The following is a 24,308-nucleotide window of genomic DNA, read 5'->3' on the forward strand; positions in this document are numbered from 1 at the left end:
ACAGCACTAGATATCGTGTTTAAACTGTTTTTCTGCATTGATTTATTACTTAAATCGTACTGAACCGTTTTTATAAATACCAAAACGTAGCATACCATGTAAATTTGATACAGTACATTTTTGGTTTTGATTCGATATTCAAAATTAGTACAGTACTGACACTATACCGAAACATACCAATTGACATCCTATTAATATTAAAAATAAATTAGATAAAACTAACTAAGGGATAAAAATGTTAGTAATATAAGATACATTTGATAAATTGAATAATCAGGGACTGTCATTAATATTAGGGATAAGTCAGGGGTGCACTGATAATTTCCCATTAAAATAGTAGCCAATAGGGAAATAGCGAAACAATTTTAAGGTAAAAAACACATCCATTTAAAATAAATTAGTAAAAGATAAATATAGAAAAAGTGATAAAAATAAAAGGCTGATATTGTCATTTCGCAAAACTTGAATGTACAGCGCCTGGTTCGTTGTTCTCTATTTCATTTGCCTCTGTTTCGTCTTCTTCAGAGTGCTTGAATTTTGCAGAGGTAGCAGCAATGGCGACCGGTCTATTACGCCGAGTGGTTTCACGGGTCTCAGCTCCGACCTCTACGCTGATACGAGCTCGAACTCACGCCTCCGAAGCAGAAGCCCAGCAGATTCAGCCAAAAGCAAAAGATACCTCGAAGCTGAAGACCTTCTCCATCTATCGATGGAACCCTGACAATCCTTCTAAACCTCAACTACATGATTACGAGATTGATCTCAAGGATTGCGGTCCCATGGTCCTCGATGCTCTCATCAAGATCAAGAACGAAATTGATCCATCGCTTACATTCCGTCGATCTTGCCGTGAAGGCATTTGTGGTTCCTGTGCCATGAACATCGATGGATGCAATGGCCTCGCTTGTCTCACTAAGATCGCCCCTGATTCTACTAGCACTGTTACCCCTTTGCCTCACATGTTCGTTATCAAGGATCTTGTCGTTGATATGACAAACTTTTATAATCAATATAAAAGCATCGAACCCTGGCTGAAGAGGAAAAACCCGCCCCCAGTTCCAGGGAAGGAGATTCTGCAGAGCAAGAAGGACAGGGCGAAGCTTGATGGAATGTATGAGTGTATATTGTGCGCTTGTTGCAGTACGTCGTGCCCCAGTTATTGGTGGAATCCTGAATCATATCTCGGCCCTGCCGCTCTTCTTCACGCCCATCGGTAACTGACTAAACACCTAATGTTTATGCTAACCCTGTAGACGAACATAATATAGTCAAACAAATTAAAGGAGACATTTCGTTTCGTTCATGTTCAGAAACATAGGATTCATCTTAGGTTGAAAAGAATTTTTTAATTTATTGAATTTGTCTCAGTTTTTAGGCCTTTTAACATTTCCCAGTATATTGGTTGAGATGAATTTGTGTTTTCATACTATAATTGTTTTGGTGCTCCTTCAAATGTAACATTCAAGGGAACTTTTTATTGTCACGTCTGCTACTGCGAACATTGTTATTTCTCTTTGAGCTTCAGGAGTGGTGTGTTCAATGGAACTTGTGGTTTTATTAGGTTTCGTCTTACTTTGTGTTTATGGTATTTATTCATTATTTTATGCATTGACCTGTTTGCTGTTCAAACAAACTAGACAGAAATCTCTATGCAGGCAACAGTGTAAAGTTAAGCTCCATCATCATATCTTTATAGGTTTCCTTTTTTCTAGAGGATTTGCCTGAGTAAATTTTAAAAAGACAAAATTTCAAGTAAAAATTAAATTTTTTTGTCTTTTACTGAGAAGGAGAACCAAAATGATTAACTGATAATCATATTGTTTTTCCTTTGAAGTTAATTGCATGACACAGTTTATCAATCTCCTATTACACCTTAACCAAATGCTACACATGGATGATGAAGTGTTCAAGTGTCACCTGTGCTTGGATACTTCCTCTTTCCAATCTGCATGAGGCCTCACTTCCTTTTAGTGCGACTGATTTCTTTCCTTGATATGTTTCTTCTTTATTCTTGCATATTTATTTTTTCCAATGCATTTTTTCTTTCCACTTGGTACATTCCTTCAGAAACGTCTACCTTTTTGTTGATTAGTTAGGAAGCCGTATTGCAGAGATTCTAAATTGAATTGGGTATAAATAATCTAGCTATTGGGAGAGGGAGGAGGGACAGAATGCTTCCAACTTGCTAGATGTGAATTTTGTACCTGAGCAAGTGAGAGCAGATCTTCATTATCTTCTTTTCTCTTCCTCTCTTGAATGAGTGTGAACAAAGTCTGCATTTTTCTCTTGACAGAATCTATTTTCGTTTCATTTTTCACCTTCTCCATTAGTTGGTTAATGAAAGGGGAAATAAGAAAGGAAGAGAACATTCCTTTTCTTCTGGAGGCACCAGGTGTTTCATTAAGCTATTGGCCATAATTATGGTTGTCTTCTAAGGCAGCCATATTCAAAAGCTCCATATTATAGAGTGATATATTTGATGAAGTATTTTATCTTTCTTTTTTCTTCTGTTTCTTGCCATTGGTGCTCCACACAGCTTTAGTATGGAGTCTTTTGTATTGTTATGGTATTCTATCTATCTGATCTTAGGACCATCCAGACTTTCCCAAGTGCCTATGTGCTGCAGCCGCTTAGGCAATCAAATTGTAACTCTGTTATAGTTCAACATCTAGCTAACTTAGATAGGTATCATGAAATGATCGATCTTTATATTGTATGCTTGATATGATGTCTCAGCTAAATCACTCATCTGTATTGGAGCTTATTTGTTGAAATGAGCATACTATCTCAACCAACTTTTCCATAGCTTATAATTATTGGAGTCACTTCCTGACTGGTTCAAATATGATCGTTTCTTACTTTTAGCTTTCATAGTTTTGCTACTCACCCGTCTCATCATCTTCATCTTTGCTTCATTTTCATCCACATGATGTTTCTTAACTGCTCAACATTCGACATCATACACCATAGCCCATTGTATGACTGATATATGAAAAATTTCCTAAGATTTTTGGAGGAATATGTTGATCATACAAGACCCGAACACAACTCTCGACTTCATCTATCCTGTTGTTACTCCTTGTGAAACATTATCTCTATGTTTCCTTTTTATCATGAATGAAAGACAGGTTGAGCCGTAACACCCCACCCTGTGATCAATTTTGAGTTTTTGACCAGCTCATCATACGAGTGTAACAAAGTTACACACTGTATACTCCATCTTCATTCTACTTATCTTAAAACCTTTTGATTCCAATGTTGATCCATGATTCCACTTTGGCATTAAATATCTGCTTTTGTCTCACCAAAAAGCATACACTAGCCTCATATTGAGTCTCTGGTTGAATCCTCGATCACAAGTGCAAACTAGTAAGTTGTTCCTTTATGTATTGTAAGTGGGAACTATAGTGAGTAACCTGAATAAAAAAGTTCTTACAAAGTACTAACTTAAATCTCAACATTATGGTGCACACATTTTTGATAGATTTTATATCTGTATGGTTCCATGGACTAACTAATTAATGTCCAAACTCCAAAGCCAAACTAAATTCTCAACAGCCAAGGGTTTAGAGGGAGTTACGGACTGTTGCTTCGCTTTTGGGCTTAGGCTATGCTTGTATCTAGATCTGGCCTATGACTGTGGACTTATCATCCTTCCCTTAAGAACTTTTTTTGGGTAAAGCTTTGGTTCAGAACTTTTAAGGGCATTTTGCATGTCATAATAAAATTTGTGAATCATGTGAGTTAACATAAATCATGTGTATGGTTTTATTTATTTATTTATTTGGGGGGGAGGGGTGCCAAAGTTAATTCTATATCTGTAGTTTCATCTGATAGAAACCAAGGCAACTCAAGACGGCTCTTGAGGATAAAGGTTTTGACCTATATTGGCGATATTTGAATTTTTTTGACCAATAATGCACTGAGTTTTGACTGGTAAAACCAAGGTTGTACCAGCTCATGATATTTCAAGGTTGGCCAGTACAATACCAGGTTCATATCAACTTTGGCCAGAAAAAATGTCAGGTTTCAATTGAAACCTGGGGAATACCAGTCAGCCAGGATTTAGTTGGCCGTGAAATTGAGTCCTAAAACCTTGGCTACAGTATCCTCTTCCAGGCAATTGTCCAGTTGAAGTAGTAAGTAGCCTTGCTGAAAAATACATCATTGTATTGTATGAGCGTGTTTGAACTGCAGGAATGAGAAAATATGCATGTAATTTATCCTGGAAAATTCCATCATCTGTGTTCCCTTAATTAGCTGGCTATTTTGCTTATTTTTGTTTTATTGTGTATGTGCCAACGCTGGGGAATTTTACCCTTTTTTTCTTTTTTGTTTTGGGGGATGAAAAGAAATTTACACGTTTCTTCCAACTTTTTTTGTGATCAGGGTTTACATTTTCAAATATCATTCTGGAAACAATTATTAGTCATTTGTTCAATGTTCCTGGCTATTACAGTTGGAATCATTCCATACCATGTAGTTTGTGAAGCACTTGCTTTTTGCTGGGATTGACCATTGGAAATATTTTGGATCATGCATGTAGGTGGATACAAGATAGCCGTGATGAATACACGAAGGAGCGGTTGGATGCAATATGTGATGAGTTCAAGCTGTATCGCTGCCATACAATAATGAACTGTGCACGGGCCTGCCCCAAGGGATTAAATCCTGCAATGCAGATTACTAGCATCAAGCAGCTTGAGCTCTCCAATGGTATTTAAGGTTTTCCCAAGGCAAGTCTCTGTGGAAGTAATGTTTTAGCAAGTGTGATCTTGAGCATTCATGTGACTGAAAAATGCCATGGAGATCATTCAGTTATTGTACTGGATCATTTTTTTGGGCAATTTCACAAATCATTGTTCTTTTCATGTGGGTTGAATAGTTCATTTCTTTGTTTCCGAAACATGTTCATAGAACTGTTCTTGGTCTGAGAGTTGTCATTTTAATAGCATTAACACTGGGTCATATAACATATTATTGTACTTTTGATGTGGACGGAATTCTCCACCACAACGTAGCTTTTTCAAAAATAACTGCTCATGGAACCATCCTTGGTGCGCTAGTTGTGTCCCTTCAATATGAATGTGTATCAAAGTAAAGAGCTTTATGTTTTGAATGCACTTTGATTCTTTTGGGGTGGTTGCTATGGAGACACAAGACGAACCTCTGCCAGCAAGAGTGTTTTGTCTGCAAGAGTCATCTCGGGGTCTTTCCAACGCATCCAAGCAATTGTATCCGATTGAAACATAGAAACCATGTTTTTGCGTCTAAAACTTGCTGAAAGCACAAGAGCTTGATAATTGATCTCACTGCATGGAGGAAGATGGTGTTGATTTAAGAGGTGACGGAGGCCTTAAGGACTCCTTTCTCTGTAGCAAAGAATCCATACTGGGTAGCCGTAGAATCTGGGCAGATCACCTGAATGGGAATCAGCTCAGTCATATGGCGTTGCTGGTACCATTTACTTCGTCATTTGAACTTTGGATGAGAATGGCTGAATGACAAGCGTTTACATTTCTTCCTGGGCAAGTGCCAACGAGATGGGGAGGATAGAAAATGTGAGATCGCGTGTAACAATTTGGACATCATTTTCCTTCTTCTCTTTGAATAAGAACGAATATACATTTTAAAAAACCATGATGAAGAAGCGGAAGGGTTTTTCAAAACCTTCATGTTTTACTATACAAAGAGATCATTCCAAACACATCCCACAGTTAAAATAAGCAACCATCTCATACAAAGCATAAATAGGTGAACAAACCGAGAAGTGTCATGGTTTAATCCAAATAAAAATTATCTGCCAATAAGTATATCATTCATCTAAGCAAGGGGGATTTCAAAAAAAAAAAAAAAAAAAAAAAAAAAAAAAAAAAAAAAAAAGAGAAGAAGAAGAAAAGAACAAAAAGAAAAACAGTATTTCTCTCCCTACTTACCGCTCTTCCAACCTAAAACTCTCCAACAACGCCTTGTACTACTAACTCAATTAATATTTTAGTTCATCAAATATTTCCTTACTGTCACCCGTGGAAGGTGGAGAAGTTTGTAATAGTTTCTTAATACTTTCTAAAGAAAAAACTGTTTCACTACAATAGATATAAAAGTGGAGGCTTAAGATCCCTAGGTAGTGACCCACTTGTGCGGACATTGTGATCATAGATTTTTACTGGAATTGCCAAAGACTATTCCCTCATGAAGAAGTTATGTAAAATTCTAATATAACCTCCTCTACTAGTTGTAGAGTTCTAAGTATTAAAGAAGCCGGATCACATGAGTTTGGCTCTACCTTTTCTCCTAAGCCAAGATTGTGGAGAAGCCTATATAAGTAGACGTGTAAGGAGTTAAAATCAACGAAAAAGGCTACTCCACCACCAGCAATCCAGCACCATATGCTAGCACAGAGCCATGGCTAAGTTGTTGGCCTTGGTTTGTACATTGCTTTTCATGGTTTTCATTCTGGTCAGAACCAATATGGTTGAAGGAGGCAATCGGCATCCTTTTCTGATCGATCAACGAGACTTGGAACCTTCACAATATATAACAGTGACAGGTGATGAAAACCAAACTCCTCCACTCCTCAACCTCAACTCTTCTGGTCACTTGTTATCAAAGTTAGAATCGAAATCAGAATTGGCGAAGGCTAATCCTGTTGCCAGTTGTGCTTAACACTGTTTCTCCCAATCTAATCCTCTTTTGAGATTTCCTTTGTTGACCCAAAAAAATCAAAATAAAAATCCTCTTTTAAGAAAGCTATTGAGGAGTGTTGGCATTTTCTTCTTGTAGGGTGTAAAAGCAACTGTGAGTATGCTTGTTGCCACTGTGACGTCGGAAAACAGCCACCCATTTGCTTGAGTTGCTGTCTGGAGATGCCTTGACTTTGTAAGAAACCCATTACGAAATACTAAAATATAACACCCTCTGTGAAGAAAAAAAGAGAAGAGAGAGAGATCAAATTATAGCTTCTGCTCGTGGTCCATGCAAGCTTTCAACTTCAGAGACGGCGCTAAGCATGAAATTCTGTTCTGGGGAAGCTGATAACTGGCATAAAGAGTTGATGAGTTTCCATTTTATACCAAACCAGAAGTAAACGGTTCTCTATGCCTTCCTACATTCTAAAAAAATTATTTATTAACTCTCTTTTTCTCTCTTCATGAGGGTTTCATGTGGATTATACAGGTCTCCCCGCCGCCATTAAGAGATTGGATCGTTCGATTCCAAACCAATGGTCAGCTCATCTCCAATTCTAATAGACATTAAAACATCGGTTCTAGATCGATCTGCACCCTGCAAGGCTGCAAACCAATAAAAATTTGACTAAGTAGCAAAACTGATATAATGTATAGCCAATGCGTGCCCAGAGAGAGCCCACGATTTAAGGATGTTTACCTTGTTATGAACAATTGGGTCTGCTGACGAGGAAATATTACCTGACAAGATTGATGAAACAGAAATAGCACTTTCTGGTTCAGAGCTGTGAAAAAAGATCAAATCTTCAGTCGCATGGATATCTTCATGTATCACATATTTGATATTTCCCTCTTTAACTTTATATATTCCATGGGAAAATGAAACAAATGTACTCTCCACTTGCATGGGAGCTTGATTCCTCCGAATCCCTAAAAATGTGGCTGCGGAGAATCGAGAAACAAGATTTTGTATGGATACATCATCTAAATAAGTAGCTATTGTAAGAAAGACTAAACCAACATTAAATACAATACACAACTTGCCAAATGAATGTGGGTGTTAAAGCAGAGAAACTGGTTCAGTGACCTTGTTACAAGATGCTACCCAAAAACCATAGCTGCAAGAAAATCCAATAAGCTATGAGCCCTAGTCTTGCTCCAGGCCGGCTCGTTAGAACTCGACCACCAGAAACCCTGCAATGCAAAACCAACAAATTAGTTTGATGAGTATCACCTAAACAAATATGGCCAAAACTTCTACCTAGATCCACATTCCGTAGGAGAGCTTCTATTAGGAAATACATGGTTTTTTGGGGTAAATTAACAGGAAATAAATGGTTAACCTGGAAACATTTGTTGAACAAGAAGCTTCTATAGGTGTTCAGGTTGTTAAGCTATAGTGACGCACATTTCATAAGCAAGACCACAGTACACACAATCTCAATTCATGTTCAAAGTAAAAAAGGAAGCCACAGAGAACTAGTTCTTGTGGGAGTGATCAAAAGGAAATAGAAGCAAAAAGGCGGATCTGAAAGTTAAGTTTGTGAAAGAAACAACATGAGAATTTTGACTAAAATTAGAAAAATACATTAGCAAGTAGGAGACCAAAAGACCTAACTGGAAACAGAAAGAAGTGAAAACTGGACAAGGACGAGAACACAAAAAAGAGGAAAGAAGCAGAAGGATTGCAGAAGCAAGGTATTTACAACTCAAGTTATAAACCAGTTACACAATGATGCAAGGAATTGCAAGACCATGGGCAGGCTATTGGACCTGAACAGAACAAACTAGCAAAGAGCCCAACACAGGAAAATGGAGCATTTGGAGCCATTGATATGTCGGGCTTTAGCACACTGGCTCAAATCATAAATATGGACTGTATGTGAATTGTGATATGGCCTACCTAATATTCCTGAATTTAAAGGGAGATCCATGCTCTCTTAACTTGTTCCTCTGTCTCAACAATCAAGATCACATTCATTATGCTGAGCAGCCGAGTCTTGGTACAACCTGTTGGTTGCAGGTCCAGAACTGGGAAACAGCGTCTCCCACAAAACAGGGGTCAAGGCACTAAGGGTCTAAGGTTGCATATATTTGCCCTTCCCAAAATCTGCAGTAGCAGGAGCCTTCTGATCTGGACTGCTCCTTCTTCGTCTTCTTTATTTATTTTTTAATTTATTGTTATTATTATTATTATTATTATTATTATTATTATTATTATTATTATTATTATTATTATTATTATTAATATTATTACCACTACTTTTTAAGAAGTATGCATAAGCTACTGTATCTATTGACTCAATCAACGAAGATAATTAGCACCTAATTTGATGAATACACAGGCAGTAATGACAAATGCTACATCTGCATGGCAATTGATGTTTTTGGGCAGAAAAGGAGATGCAGGTAGCTTGAATTTAGAGAATATGACAACCAAAGTGCATCTGAAATTGTGTTGAGCACAAAATTTGGCACATCATCATCATCATCCTTTCCACCTACTTTCCTTCACTACAACACTAAGCATAAAGATTACTATCATCTCTCAGGAAAGATTCACCCTCATATTTTTTTCTTCAGCAAACCATGTCTGCAGTATTTCAAATCTTTAGCTAACTACATCTTAGATTGTCTCTAGATTCTTGTAACTTAATCTCTCCAAACCATCGTCATAGCAGATCCCCAACACAAGAATTCAGCACAGATGAAGCCGGCTTTATTGAGCAACTACAAGCAAAACCTTTTGGGATTTTCTCATCATGTTTTTTTCTTCCACTTTTCTATATCAAATTATTATCTAAAAAGACAGTCAAGACAGTCATATAGGTGAAGTTTGCAAACTCAAGGATTTTTCATTGGTTTCACTTAGCTGGTTGATTTGGTTTCTTTTTGAAGAAAAACGTTGAAAAGAAAGAGGCCTGCAAAAAAGGGCAGCTTTTCCATGTCAGGCATCCATAAACTGAACGCTCTTTTCTTGGTTTGGAGGGTGTACTTCTGGCCAAAAAATTTCAACCAACCTCCAAACTCCTGGAACTATGGAATTGAACGCTAAAAGAATTAAGCCTCATCTCTAAAAGAAATTTCAATCCACTCAAAACCCCAACCACACAAAAATAATAAAAAGAAGTGCAAACTAGATTATATTCATTTACTGTAATCCACAAATACACTTTCTTCCAAAGGTCATTATCAAAATAAAGAAACCTGATTTAATACAAATGAAAAATAACCTTTTAGGCCTAACTTCAATTCTTTTTATTTACACAACATTTGACTTATAGTTCCACTTAATTTCAATAAACAAAAAATAAGACAAAATGCCTGTATACCGCAAGCTAAATCCTTCCCTTTCTCTTCTCTCAAATAAGTGCTACTTAAAGTTATGGGGTATAAAAATCTAGCAAATCGGTTAAAAAAACCTCAATCTCTTTCAGACTATATTCAACAAACAAACAATTTATTAAAAACTACATACACGTTTCTTACTCCATGACAAAAGCCTAATGTACAAGAGCAAGAGACATGCCACTGTAACTGGTAACTAAATGAAAAAGGGGGAAATTGCAGCAAGTATAATACTATACCAGATCCCATCGATTCTATCTGCAAGAATCTTTCCCTGTTTTGGAATGAGACCAGAAGTATTGAGAGACTTGAATACATGACCTGCAAAAGAAAAGCTTCAAATTAACAGCTAAGAGTCTTGAATGAACTGCTAAGGAAAACTAGAAGGTCATCTAAACCTTTGTCATCATCAGGCTCCAGGTGGTTGATTAGACGATCAGATTCAGAATCTATATTGAGGGCCAGATGGTCACTTGATTCCTTCCGCATTGTTCTCACATGAGCAGCAGAGGAAACAGGAGAGATTGTTTTCTTTGCAAGAGGCCCCTGTACAGACATTAGCAAGTAACACACTAAGGTCGAATGGTCGATGCACTTCACTATCATGAACCATGGAAAACAGAATGAGGAAGCATTAAATAGATGAATTAATAATTATGGAGGTAGTGTTTGATAAATGACATGGAAAAGGTATAATGAGGCCTTTTTCTTCTTCTTCTTCTTCTTTTTAAAGGGTAGGAACTGACAAGGTAACAGCCAGAAATATCAAACTCATGACCTCATGCTAAGCATGGGCTTTAGGAGCATCACAACACCTCAGCTGCACTAGGTTCTTGACGGTAAGTATAACTAGGCCTGATAACCCCACAATCTCAACTCCAATCAAGAAATATTAATTCTAACTTATTCTAACTTATTGTAGACTATTAAATCAGCTTCCTCAAATTCATTCTACCTAGGTTAGGCCATGTTTCAGACTTTAGCAACATAGCACAAAACTGAAACAAGACACTTTAATGTTGAGTGTGAATGTCACCAACCAGAAGAACACAGAAGAATGAGTGGACAATTATTGATTGCAGGTGATGAGTCGATGATTGATTCTTCAATTATTAGGGTGGATGTGGAACTCATGATCAAAGATCAGTTCAAGGAAGGACCATAAATTTTATTTTATCATTTATATTATTTTTTTCTCTGGATCTTCCAGATCTCATCCATATTCCTCTTGAAGTGGCAGAATTTTTTGAATGAAGTTTCACAACAGAGTTCAACATTACTCAAGTGTCGCTCAATGAATTCTTTTCAAGTCTGATTAGCATTTACAAAGATATTACTTCACATCCACATTCCATAGATGTAAAACCTGGACAGGACTGAACCAGGTTAGGATGGACCACAACAGGGCCAGGTCAAGCCAGCCCAGCAGGTCTTCTTAAAGGGAGGCCAAAATGTTGTTCATGAGGAGAGTAACTTAAAACAGTGTCACATCCCTTATTTTGCCAATGTGTGAATGCTAATAAAAGATCTAGTGGGGCCCAAGACAGTCCATGAGAAGATCCTTTAGAAGGCTGAATATCTTACATAGCGTGGCATTTGGTAACACTTCTGATCTTTGTTTCTGGTTTTTTTTTTTTGGGTGCCAGTGGAACAGATTCAATAATCTTCCAATTGGGTATCCTGGTCTGTGTTTATCAGTTTATTGGCCAAAGAGATGGGCTAACCTCTTTTTTTTTTGCCAGAAACAAGATTTTGGAAACACCAAAAAAACCTTGTTTCATCAAATTTCAAAACATATTACTTAAATCGTTGTTTTTTTTTTTGGGGGGGGGGGTGTGGGAGGAGAGGGGAGGGGAGGTTGACAAAGCTAACTCTAAATAAAACAAGTCCCAAAATACTTGTCAGACTCAAATGAAGAAGAGAGAAGAGTGGAAACCTTGAAGTCTCCATCTTTTTTGCTCCTGCCTTTGGAAACGGTTTGGGAACAAGTTCATCAAACACCATTGTTGTAACCCCCAGATCGATGTTCAGTCTTCAGGATCAATCCAAATGAACCAGCAGTAAAATTAGGGTCATATTAACACTGGTTATGGTGTAGGGCTGCTTTTGATTGATTCTAGGATCAGGTCTAGGGTAAACAACTTTACCAAAAATAACGGTAAGGGAAACAAGAGTTGGGTATGGTTAGAAGCTAGGGTTTGATGAATCTCAAATCTGAACCTTGCTGTATTTTGAATTCAAAATTGAAATCCAAGTCAAGGGTTTAAAGAGATTAGGGTTTGTCAAAAAAATAGTACAAAATTTCGCGCAAGTAACATACCCTCCATCAAATTCTTCCACCCACGCCCTCCAACCCAAAAAAAGAATCTTAGTTATTTTTGTTCTGCTACTGGAAGACCATTCTAACCTACATATCCCTCAACATTTCCATTAAAACCAACTCCCCCCAGTCCAGGAGGAAAGAACCCTCCATCTCCCCCTTTAATACACCACTACAGCCCCATTCCTCTTGAAACATAACTCCATTAAACCTGAAACTGACTGACCACCACCATTATCATTACATCCTGTCCAATCAGAATTTCAAGGCTTTTAGTGGAATCGTCTACCAAATATACCTTCTCCTAGATCCAAAACCTAGCCTGAAACAACCCCACCAGCCCCTTTGACTTTTGATCCTTATATTCTCTCAATCACCCTAAATTTTAGGAAAAGCGTAACCATCCATTAGTATCTGCTCCCAAAAAGCATCAAACTCTTTTGCCATTACCCCTTCACTCCCTTAAAATCACAGCCCTGTCTGTTTATCCTAAATCATAAACAAACACCACCCCCTTCCTTTTCTCAACCAACTGAAGCCCTATGTTGCTGGTTCTGACTTGAAGATCTTGGCATTGGGCCTCAATCAAAACTGAAGCTACATCACAAGTTGGACATGATTCATAGCTATGCTATGGCATGAGGGTGGAGTGTTGGTCAAGAATATACAAGCCTCGGTAGTGCTAATACCGAGATGGCTAGGGGTAGTTTAGGAATTATGTCTTTGATTTTTCTTTTTCTTAATTCCCCCTTATGTTCTTGGGTTAATTGTATATATATTGAAGGAGTGTTGGTCAAGAATATACAAGCCTCGGTAGTGCTAATACCGAGATGGCTAGGGGTAGTTTAGGAATTATGCCTTTGATTTTCTTTTTCTTAATTCCCCCTTATGTTCTTGGGTTAATTGTATATATATATTGAAGGAAGTGGGAGCTCCAACACAAGTTGTGACTCCCAGAGTTCATAAGCCATCACCTCTCCATCTCTCATTTTTCTCTCATCATTTACAACCAGAACAATATATCACTTTTATTTGCCTGTCTATATAAAACAGTCAAGACATAGACATAGTAGAAAGGTCACACCATGGGATACAGAAAACGGAAAAAAGAGAAGAGAAGATAATTTATCCTTCCAAACACCCCAACACGTCAGTATGCCAACCACATGTCTAACATCAATAGCATGCATTAAAGCTAACAGTTTAATTCCTCTGGAGACAAGGAGTAAATTATTGAAACACATTAAATTAAACTAAGTAAAGGGAAAATGCAACCCTCACTCTAACACACAAAATCTTGGCAATTTGAAGAAATTAATAATTTATATAACAAGGTAAAAGAAACAACAGAAAAGAAGATGGAATAACAAAGTTTACCACATTTTCAATTTCAGATATCTCTGATGCATTTACTGATGAAGATGCCTCATAGATGCTCCTTTCTTGCACTGTCTTTGGCATAGCAGGCCTCCCATTAATTGCATCTTCAAGCAATTTAACCTTGTTTGACAATTCATCAACAACCATTTGGCTCCCAAGTAACTTGGCACTCAGTTCCTGAGCTTTTGTCTTTGAGCTTTCAGAATCCATAATGGTAGCTGAAACCAGTTTTTCTGTTACTTGTAGGAGTCCCCTTGCACCAGTATGTTTCTTGTCTTCAACTAAATCATTTCCTCCCAATTTCTGAATAAGTTTTTCCAAACTCGACGCAATCTCAGTTAACTCAAACTTCAACTTCTCTGAGTCTTGGCTGTTACTGAAAAGATTTTCAGCTTCCTTCTTCAGATTGTCAATTTCATGAACCTGTGCCTCAAGACTAGACTGCAGCTCTCTATTTTCATCACATAATAGGTTCATCTGATGTTGCAAGCCAGCAACACCATCGATGATGTTAAAGAGCTTATTGACAGGATCTGGATTATGCAAATGAGGGTTTGCCTGTTCTAACCCTCTGAAAGGGATTTCAATCCGATTTATTTTTTCAAAGAGAGTTTTCAATTGGTCCTGTGGTAACAGATATACATCTGTCTCTGGAAAGACAAGGATGAACAAAATAGTCAATATACAATAAAATCAAGGAGAAACACCTAAAATATAAATGCTCTTTAAGATTAAGTAAAAAGAGACTACCTGCTCTCATAGTTAAAGCACCATTCTCTGTTGAGAGCTCATCTTCTTTTCCCCTCAACTCCTCCTTCTTGGCCTCATAATCCTCTATTTTATGTCGCATCTCGCTGCAATCCTGTTGTAGGGCTTTCAAATCACTCTCTAACAGAGAAACCTTGTCATGATTTAGGTCCCTTTCTTGAATAGCATTTTCAAAGGCTAGCCTCGTTTCCTTCAGACCATTTTGCAAGTCTTCAATGGTTCTTAGCAGAACATTCTTCATGTTCTCAAACTGCCTAGTTTGATTTTGGATTTTCTTGGCAGCCAATAACAGATTTTCTGACTCCTTAAAATTTTCGGAGCCATCAACTCCTTCCTGTTGTTTGTGCATGGTGTCTACACCACTTTCTCTCTCCCCTGGATATGATGCATCGTACACTTGTTCTAGTTCTGTATTGTAGCTCAGATCCAGCACACTGTTGTCAAACTGCAGTTGATTGGTAGCATCTCTGCATGTCGACAGTAGCATGGCTATTTCATTCTCTAATGTAGAAATAATACTCTCTTGTGACTGACTATGAGCTTCTAAATCTTTTACTTCTTTATTCAACGAATCCATGCGCTCATGCATGACAATGACATCATCTCTTGTTGCTCGTAATGCATTTACAAGAAATGCAATAAATTCATCCATATAACTAGAAAAACATTCAAATTTGTCAGTAAGAAGTTTGTTTTTCAAACTGAATCCTTCTACAGCCTTTGTCAAGCATGTAGAGATATTCTCAACTTCCACTGCTCTTGTCTCACCATTAACCATCATACCATTTGGCATAGTGTCAAAGTTTGGTGAAGAAAGCTTTGCAGCATATAGGTCTTCCTGGAAAAAAAAGTAAAGAAAAAAAAGAGACATCGTTAAGTTGATCACATGGAAACTTTTTATGAATCATGTGATCATTAACTAAAACCCTGTATACCATGTTGATGTACTCAACAACAACAGAATTCCAGTTCATGCTCAAATATGCTAATTGCAATGTGCCAAAGCATCATTATTAAATTTTCAATAAACAGCTGCAGCTGTTAATAAGCAATAATATAATATGAACCATTAAACAACACTTCATCAAGGGTAATCAATGAAAACTTCAATTAATGCTAACACAAAAAAACCCAACCATGTATTTTTTTGAGCACATTCAGAGTTTCAATCTTAGTAACCCATAGCCATCCACCACATCTGTCTGAGAGTATCTCCACCCCTGTCAACGGTAAATAAGGTGCCACATGGCAGAGATGATGGGTTTCTTCATTATCTGTTTGTCCTATTTATTTCTTAGACCAGGAACAGAAATAATTCTAGTCATGGGGAGAAGCACAGGAGAAAGTATTTATATCATATAAACATATCTCAAATATATAGTTAATACCGAAGAATAACAACTTTAATATTGCTAAGAACTATAAGGGGAAAAAAGGTTTGGTTTTACCTCATTAGCAGGAGGTGGGTGCTGAAATTCAATAATCCTTGCAACAAGACAATCACGTATCTCTCCAAGAAGGTGGGTCATGTCTTCCAGCCCCTCAAATTTTTTCTTAAAGCCTTTTGTTAGTGAGCACATCAAGGAATCATCTTTGATAAACATTTGAAGATTACTAACTTGATATAAGAGCTCCGAAGAATGGCTTTCTAAGCTACCGTGAGTACCAGCTAACTCTTCCATACATGCAGTCAACTTATCATTCAGAGTTAATGCCTCCTGCTCTGCAGTTCTCTTTTCGTCAACAATAACAGAATATTTGCTCTCTACTTGTGACAAGGCATCCTGCAATGAATTTATAGTCAAATAAGCTTCTGAGAGTTTGCTATCTTGAGAAGTAGCTTCCTGCCTAGCTTTCTCTAGCTCCTTCTCCAAGCAAGCTCTACCATATTCTGCACTGTTCTTTTCTTCAGCAAGGGTGGAAACTTTCTTCTCCACTTCAGATAATGTATCTTTTAGTGACTTTATGGTAATGTCGGCTTCCACTAACTTGCTGGCTTGAGATAGAACTTCTTCTTTCTCTTTCTCCAGTTCTATCTCTACAGAAGTTTTAGCATTCTCAGCCATAGATAGTGCATCTTCCATTGACTTAATAGTTGCACATAGCTCTGCAAACTTACAAGCCTGGTTCATGGTCTCCTCTTTCGCTCTCTCCAGCTCTTGTTCCATGTCAATCTTAAGGGCTTCTATGTCTTTCTTTTCTTCAGCAAGTAGAGAGATATTCTTTTCTGCCTGTGACAATGCTTCTTTCAGTGATGTAATAGTTGTGTCTACCTCTGCAAATTTGCTACCCAGACAACTGGATTCCTCCTTCATTTTCTCCAGCTCTTTCTCCAAACGAGTCTTATCAGCATGATACTCCTTGAAGTACTTTGCAAGCCATTCCAACTTTTCAATAGGCTCCTCAAAAGCTGTATCAACAGGAAGAACAATACCATTCATACACTTAAGTACCCCCTGTAACACATTATTGCTCTCCACCAAGAATTGTTCAAGTTGATCCCTTTTATCTTTCATAGCACTAAGATCAGATTCAAGTGCTGAAACATGTTTCAGATTACCAGACAAATTATTAATCTGATCTCTGCAGTCTAGTACTGCATATTCTTGCTTCTGCAACTCAAGCTTTATATTTTTAATTTCTGTCTCCTTTTCATGCAAAGAATGTTTTAGGCCGTCTTTCTCTATTTCAAGCTGATCCTTCATATCTTTCATGGCACTGAGGTCGGATTCTACTGCTGAAATAAGTTCTATGTGACCTGACAGTCTAAGGATTTGATCTCTGCAGTCTCTTAACTCATTGTCTTGATGCTGCAACTCAAGCTTTAACCTTTCAATCTCTGTATCTTTTTCAAGTAGAGAATGTTTCAAGCCTTTCTGCTCTTGAACTAGCCCCTTGCCCTTTTTCACAGCAGTTGACAACTTTTCCTTGAGTAGAGAATATCTCTCTTCGGATCGATGAAGATCTTTTTGTAGTGAATCTCTTTCATCTTTCAATGTGGCAATTTCTTGAGATGCTCTTCTAATTTCATTTGACAGATTAGTCACCTTGGATCTGTCTAGCTCTTCTTCTAGTATTTTCTCACAAAGCGCCAATTCTTGATCTCTTACATACAACAAACTTTGAATAAAATCAAACTTCCCAACCTCAACATGAGAAGATTCGAAAGAGGTACTAACTTGTTCTCTGATCTTCGCAATGCAATTTTCTATCATTGAAACTATGTCCATGGAAGATTCATTTGTTGTCTCTTGATTGTCTATTGTGATCCCAGAAGCTGAGTGAATCATTTTCATCATCTGATCCTTCTCAGACGAGACCTGATAGAGCTTTTCAACCATTCCTTCATATTTGTGCATCAGATTTTCCATGCCCACCTGAAGGGAATCTTTTTCCAGCTTTTCTGCAGATAGAGATTCAGTTAACCGGTCAATCTCATTATGTGCTTCTAACAATTTTGACTCATTTGCAGCAATAACTCCCTGGGTTTTAACATTTTCATCTTCCAACCTGATTATATCATATTTAGCCTTGGAAAATGACTCTGAAAGCCATTTAACTTGAGACTCAAGATCAGAAGATATAGCTTCTGGCAGGTCAATTGAAGAGAAGGCATCTTTCAGTCTGTGGAATTCCAAGGAAACACTCTCTAATATATTTCTTCGATCCAAAATCCATCTAATCATGTCTACAGTATCCGTAGGTTGCAAAGCCTCAGGTATGTCTATTTGAGAGAGAACTTCTTGAATTTCCTTAAGAACCACCTCTCTTTGTGATAATGATTCCTGAAGTGAAGCCACCAGATTTTGGTATTTGACCAAATCGTCCAAGCCGACTTCAGCAGCCTCCAGGGCTTTTGATTTCTCTTGTAGTTGAAGTGAACAACTCTCAAGCTCACTTGTTTTCTCAGCTAGAGATTGCTTCAACAAATCCCGCTGCTGAACCAAAGCCTTACCTTTTGTGACAGCCATGGTAAGCTTTTCTTTGGTAGTGTTGTACCTGAACTTTTCTTGCTCAAGTTCTTTCCTGATTTTGCTTGCTTCTGCATTGGACTCTTCTAACTTTTCTTTTTCCTTGCTTAGTTGCTCCAAGAAAGCCCTATTCTCATTTTCAATTTGATTGATTTTCTCAAGAAAAATTATTTCCTTCCTTCTAGATTCATGCAAGGCATCACAAGTTACACCAAATATAGATCCAAATTCTTGCTCTTCAGGATTTCCCATGTCCAGCTTGAGATCAGCCAAACACTGTTTAAGTTGGTCAATTTCAAAAAGGAACCTGTTATTATTCTCAATCAACACAAGCATACCCTTCTCAACACAAGATATTTTCCCATCAAAAGTGTCATCCAACAAATTGTTCTCCTGAAGTACATTAGATAGAGAAGATACCAGTTTGTTCATGACACCCTCAACATGCTGGTCCCTTTCAAGCTGAACCTCAGATTGTCGTTTTAAAGATTGAAACCATGTATTCTGAAGTGACCCCAAATATGTGGAAACAATGTCTAGGGATACTGATACCTCAGTATTTGTAGCTCCAAGGTCTCCAATCTCTTGATCCTTCTTGGAAAGAAGGGCTTGAAGCTCTCTAACTGTGCTTTCAGTACGCAGCCGTTCATCTAGAGCCCTTTTTAGATGCAGGATAGACTTCGAACAGGCACCAACCATTATTTGAAATGGGGAATTTGAATCATGGGGGATGTCCTCACTATCTCCTGTGTCTGCTTGAGGAAAAGAACCAAAGGAACAATCTTTGTTATCATCAAGCAAAGGATGCTGACGAGTCAGATCTTCAAGCTGGTGGTGAATATTAGCAAGTTCACTCGTGAATAACTCTTGCTCATCCTGGATAACAAGCACAAAGTCAAATGAGAAAATTAGCAGGAAAAAAACAATGCAATCCATGGTTATATACCTTATATTGTTGTGCCATGATTTCTTTCTCACCGACAACTTTGTCTAGCAAAGACCGCAAACGTGCCAGTTCATCCATCAAGTGATTACCTTCTCCCACATCCTCCACCACCTGATTAGCTTCTCCGACGTCCTCGACCACTTGAAATGGAGATTCATGGACATCCAGCTTCTTCAAAGGACTCTCCTGGGTTTCAACGACAGTCACTGATTCGTCCGTATTTCTCATAGAATAAATAGTTAGTTCATCAGGTGCATCAACAAACATGTCTTCCTTCCCTGCATCCTCGTAGAGATTTCCTTCTTCCTGAGTATCATTGTGATTCGCCTCATCCACCTCCAAGTGCCTGGATTCCTGCGTTTTGAAATTTCTTAGAGAAGCAGAAATACATTTAGCATAACAAAGAATGGAAGTTTCAATTCAAAGAAGAAAGAAGAAAGAAGATGGAAGCGCATGAAATCGGATCAGAAGTTGTAAAAGAAATGAAGAATTGAGAGTTCCATTTAAGATTGTAACCATACCTTGTCAACTGGGTCAACTACCGCAATTTGTTCCGTCTCAGGCATGAATCCCTCACTCCTCGTGGATTCTTCCTCAACCGGAATTTCGTTTCCATTACCACTCGCCATTTCACTGTCAAAGACCACAGTTACCTGCTGACCATCAGAAGTTTGTTCAGTTTGGGTGCTTGATTCTTCCTCGGGTGAAGCAGGCATTTCAGCTGTGAGGTTCTGCTGGTTCTCCCCATCAATGGCCTCAGACATCTCAACAGAACAGCCTACACCATCGCTGGATAACAATCTTGGATCTGGAGAGGCAGCAGATTCCGCAGAAAGCTCTGCAGATCCAGTACCTACACCGTTCCCATCCAACCCTTGGCTTCCAGTGTGTGCAGAACCTGGAGATTCTAAGACCTGATCCGAGTTCTCAGGAATTTCAGACATGTTGATCAACCATACTCGGATTGCACTACCAAGTTAGAAGATTAACCAGATCACCTAACGAAACCCTAGATTTTCTCGCTTGTTCACGCTCGGATTACGACAGGATAAACGATAAAGATGGAAAAGCTCGTCGAAGAAGAACAAACAACTTCGTACAGACTAAGAGAAACTAGGACCTCTGCAGTGGTGAACAAGAAAGTGTCGAGAGAGAGGAAATTGTAAGAGATGGGAGAAATGAGTTGGGTTACCGTGTAACAGAAAAAACCGTCACTTTTCTTCGAGCGATCGATGAGGTTTTAAAAAAAAAATTCTTACCAACCGGAAAAAAAATTCCTGTTGATTTTCTCCAATCTAGGTTCATAATTACTCAACAGTTTAAGATTTAAGGGTGATTTACATGTATCTCCTTTGATGGGATTTTAAGGTTGGAAACCTAGATTTTGATTTGAAGTCTTTAACTTCTTATTTATGAGGTATTGGACTTTTATCTTTTCAACACACTTTTGGCATTTCAGAAGGAGAACAATGACCATTTTATTTCGATTATACGCATTTAGGCAAGCCACTATATTATTGTTATGTATAAGGTTCACATTAGTATTAGAAATCATATTGGTCAAGTGATTTTTAGGAGATGTATCGTAGAGTATTGTATCGTATTGGTCAATACATTTTTGATGCAATGTGCGTGTCTTTAAAAATAAAAGAGACATTTATTTGTACTATATCAATTGTATCTAACATGGATATGTATTGACCAACATCGGATCATATTGTGAGATACTTTAAATTTGGTTATAAATGGCGTATCCTGCTTGGCAATAGAAGGCTTTACTAGCAAGTGAGAGCTGGTGAGTGCCACCTAGTGGATCAATTAAAATGGGGTGCTGACAGATGGTATCACATCGTATTGTGAGATACTTTAAAACTTTATTGTTTTTGTTAGCTAATAAGGAGCCTATCTAGTAATGTGTCTCTTATGTCTAAGTGCAAGCTATGTAAAGTGACCACTCCACCCTCACTGAAAGGTGTAAATCCCTTTTAGCTTTGTGTGCTCCCAACGCAAAGCCAACATGAGTGTGAGTACAGATCACCTCCTCAAAGGGGTGCTTGTGCTTCGCTGATGGATTTTAACCGCATAAATAGGAGTAGGGCCGACTAGATTTTAAATTTTTATTTATTTTTAATATTTATCCAATGGATCACATCCCTATTTATGTGTTCAAAAACTATTTGAAACCCCGTCAAGGGAGGTGATCCAGACTCTATGAGTGCACTTTAAGGGGGCTATATCTAGGGGTGTAAACGGACCGGATTCGGATCGGACAGTGATATATCCATATCCGCATCCTATTATATTTGGATGGATTTGGATAATATCCTATCGGTTTTCGGTGGATTCTATCGGATTCATATGATAAATGGATAGTTATTTTCTTAAGTAGATTCTTCTAAATGGGCATGAATATAGATTGAATACAAGTTTTCGACTACCTGTTTACATTTTTACCTTTTCATTTGTGAAGGCTTGGTTTGAAATTTAAGAATTTAATAACTTTGGTAATTATTTTAGTAGAAAATCTAGAAAAATAGTCACATAGCACAGGTAAAATTTATAAAAATAAGAATAATAAATCTAAATAAGTAACTTAATCGGATAATTTTATCGGACGGATAATAATCGGTAAGAAAGGAGTATACCATATCCGCATCCTATTAATAATCGGACGAATTCGGATGATTAATAGGATGCAGATATGGATATACCTTACAGTCCAAATTCTCGCTATTACCTTACAGTCCAAAATCTCAAACGTGAATTGGGCATCAATGAATAGAACCGCAACAAAAGGCCTAGTCTCACTAGTTTCACTCATCTTCTTTGCTCAGAGACTTCCAACCAAATAACATTAATCTAAGACTTCATTAAAAATCCACTACCGTACCATACAAGATAAAAAGCCTAAGCTTGGATGACCCTGCCAAAATCAATTCCAACTGATAATCGATCCAACCTTGGGATCATTAGTTTTTTTCTTGGTAAGATTGGAATCATTAGTTCATTGAGAACAAAAAGAATCGAAGTAATCCCCTATAACCAAGGTTAAGATCCCACGAACCACGATATTGAGCATCCATATCCCAAACGACATACATATCGATACGTTGCTATTAATACACTAATACATTAACACCTTCACCTTGCACACTGTCAACCTACACTATAAGAAAATAACTTTTCAACCTCGACCATTTTCCATCAGTAGAAATATTGTGAATTCAGTGGAAAAGAAGGGAGGGGGGGGGGGGACCATTTTCCATCAGTAGAAATATTGTGAATTCAGTCCCAAAGGAGAGAAGCTGCAAGTAGATTAGCAGAACCAGGTCCACTGAAAAGGACTACTCAAGAAACAATTGATTGCTGGATGTAATAGCTTACTCTTCCTGCAATAGGTCATGCAAAGCCTCTGGGAAAGCTCAAAGGTCTCTCCAAGTGTCTCTCCAACTGCTAATATTGGCTACCTATCTTTTTTAGGGCTTTAAAATACATATAGATATTCTACATGATCAATAGATTTTAGAGGGACTCTGAACACATCAATTGAATCAGATTTCTGAAGCAGAAAACAATTCCAGTCACTCAAGCCAACGTGCATAAGATCTCAGAAGTCTCAATCCCATGAGCATATATGAAACCACAAGGTTATATTACCTCTAGGAAACCGTTTTAAGTGATACACTGTGTATCAAATTCTGTAAAATTCAAATTTATGAATACAAAATGTTGTACCTGGTTAGGATTAGAGCGATTAATCACACACAATTGAATAGAAAACAAGAAGGTGACACGGCTATTATAAGAGAATACATATATGCGCTTAGAATCCCTAAGCCACAGCTATTCATAGGGCCAAGTCCAAACTATAAAGAAACTCTAAGGCCCATAGAAACAGAGATTCTCTACAGGCTATGGGGGCACTGCCCCCACACCCCTGCCGTGGCAGCCTCCCTTGTATCCGTCAGCAACACAATGTAAAGCATAAACTATACTCAACATAACCAGTTGAAAGGTAGGTGAATCTCATCTGAACTTAAGAATTTTACACTTATACCATAGAGATTTCTTTGACATAAAACTTGGAAATCTGTTTCTCTGCAGTTTCATCAATCAAAACCCATTTTAGTTTTATCATTCATAATCTTTACATCCATTATTTATTTTACACTTGTATCTACTCAAGTTTATAAGTAAATAAAAACCGTCCCCTTTTTTTTTGAATTTTCCATCTCAATGATGTTGATTAACCATCTGTTGCATTCACTTTTGACACTTCCAATATTTTCAAGTAGGGCTGCAAGGGCCGGGTTTTTGCAATCCCAAGCCCAACCTTATATGTTCTAATTTGAGCCCATTCCCACCATGACCTTAATTTAGAGCCAATGATTATTGTCCCTAGCCCTAAGCTCTATAGGGCCAAGCTAAGTCCATTCCCGCCCTGATTGGGCCGGGTCGGGATGGGTTAGCCATGAGTGGCCCTGACCTTGACCTTGATTGACCTTATCTTAGCCTTGGCCCTCATTGGCCTTGTCCCTAGCCTTAATTGGTCATATCTTTAGACCTAAAATATCAAATGTAAATTCATTAAAAAAAATAAAATAAAAGTACCACAAGTAAACAAAAAATGAAATTCTTATAAATATAAGATGATTCAAGCTCCTACAAAATGATAAAAAAGTTAATAAGTTGATAATGTTGCTTTAAATATAAATAAATTCACACTCCTTAATTCTATATTGAACTCTAAAAGTCTCCCATTGCTTTGGTGATGGAAATTAAAACCTCTCCTATTGATATCCTTATTCAATAAAAAAAAAAAAAAAATATATATTCAAAACCTTGTTAACAAGTAAATCAACGATAATTTAGTATTGATATTATTTTTG

General features: G+C 37.6%; 2 protein-coding genes across 4 annotated transcripts; one reads left to right on the forward strand and one right to left on the reverse strand.

The window, feature by feature from the left end:
- The first annotated feature begins 461 nt into the window (after nt 1-461).
- LOC149007263 (succinate dehydrogenase [ubiquinone] iron-sulfur subunit 2, mitochondrial-like) lies at nt 462-5,065 on the forward strand. The gene is made up of 2 exons (XM_089166503.1): nt 462-1,213; nt 4,547-5,065. Exons 1-2 carry the CDS (start codon nt 555-557, stop codon nt 4,722-4,724), a joined length of 837 nt encoding a protein of 278 aa, XP_089022629.1. The 5' UTR covers nt 462-554; the 3' UTR covers nt 4,725-5,065.
- Nucleotides 5,066-6,627: 1,562 nt separating this feature from the next.
- TNO1 (TGN-related, localized SYP41 interacting protein) lies at nt 6,628-20,818 on the reverse strand. 3 transcript variants are annotated; one of them, XM_089164836.1, is made up of 10 exons: nt 19,941-20,818; nt 19,420-19,773; nt 15,951-19,349; nt 14,485-15,340; nt 13,732-14,384; nt 10,433-10,580; nt 10,274-10,355; nt 7,774-7,880; nt 7,428-7,471; nt 6,628-7,292 (listed from the first exon to the last, which is right to left on the reverse strand). In XM_089164836.1, the coding sequence occupies exons 1-8, from the start codon at nt 20,361-20,363 to the stop codon at nt 7,778-7,780; spliced, it is 6,018 nt and encodes a 2,005-aa protein (XP_089020962.1). In that variant the 5' UTR covers nt 20,364-20,818; the 3' UTR covers nt 6,628-7,292; nt 7,428-7,471; nt 7,774-7,777. The 3 variants fall into 3 exon arrangements, with proteins under 3 accessions (XP_089020962.1, XP_089020963.1, XP_089020961.1); XM_089164837.1 differs by lacking the exons at nt 6,628-7,292; nt 7,428-7,471 and adding an exon at nt 7,478-7,628; XM_089164835.1 differs by lacking the exons at nt 6,628-7,292; nt 7,428-7,471 and having other exon boundaries at nt 7,478-7,880.
- Nucleotides 20,819-24,308: the final 3,490 nt, after the last annotated feature.

This window comes from Hakea prostrata, chromosome 8 (assembly GCF_041222555.1).
Source record: "Hakea prostrata isolate BN-2017 chromosome 8, UWA_Hpros_2, whole genome shotgun sequence".
Taxonomy (NCBI): domain Eukaryota; kingdom Viridiplantae; phylum Streptophyta; class Magnoliopsida; order Proteales; family Proteaceae; genus Hakea; species Hakea prostrata.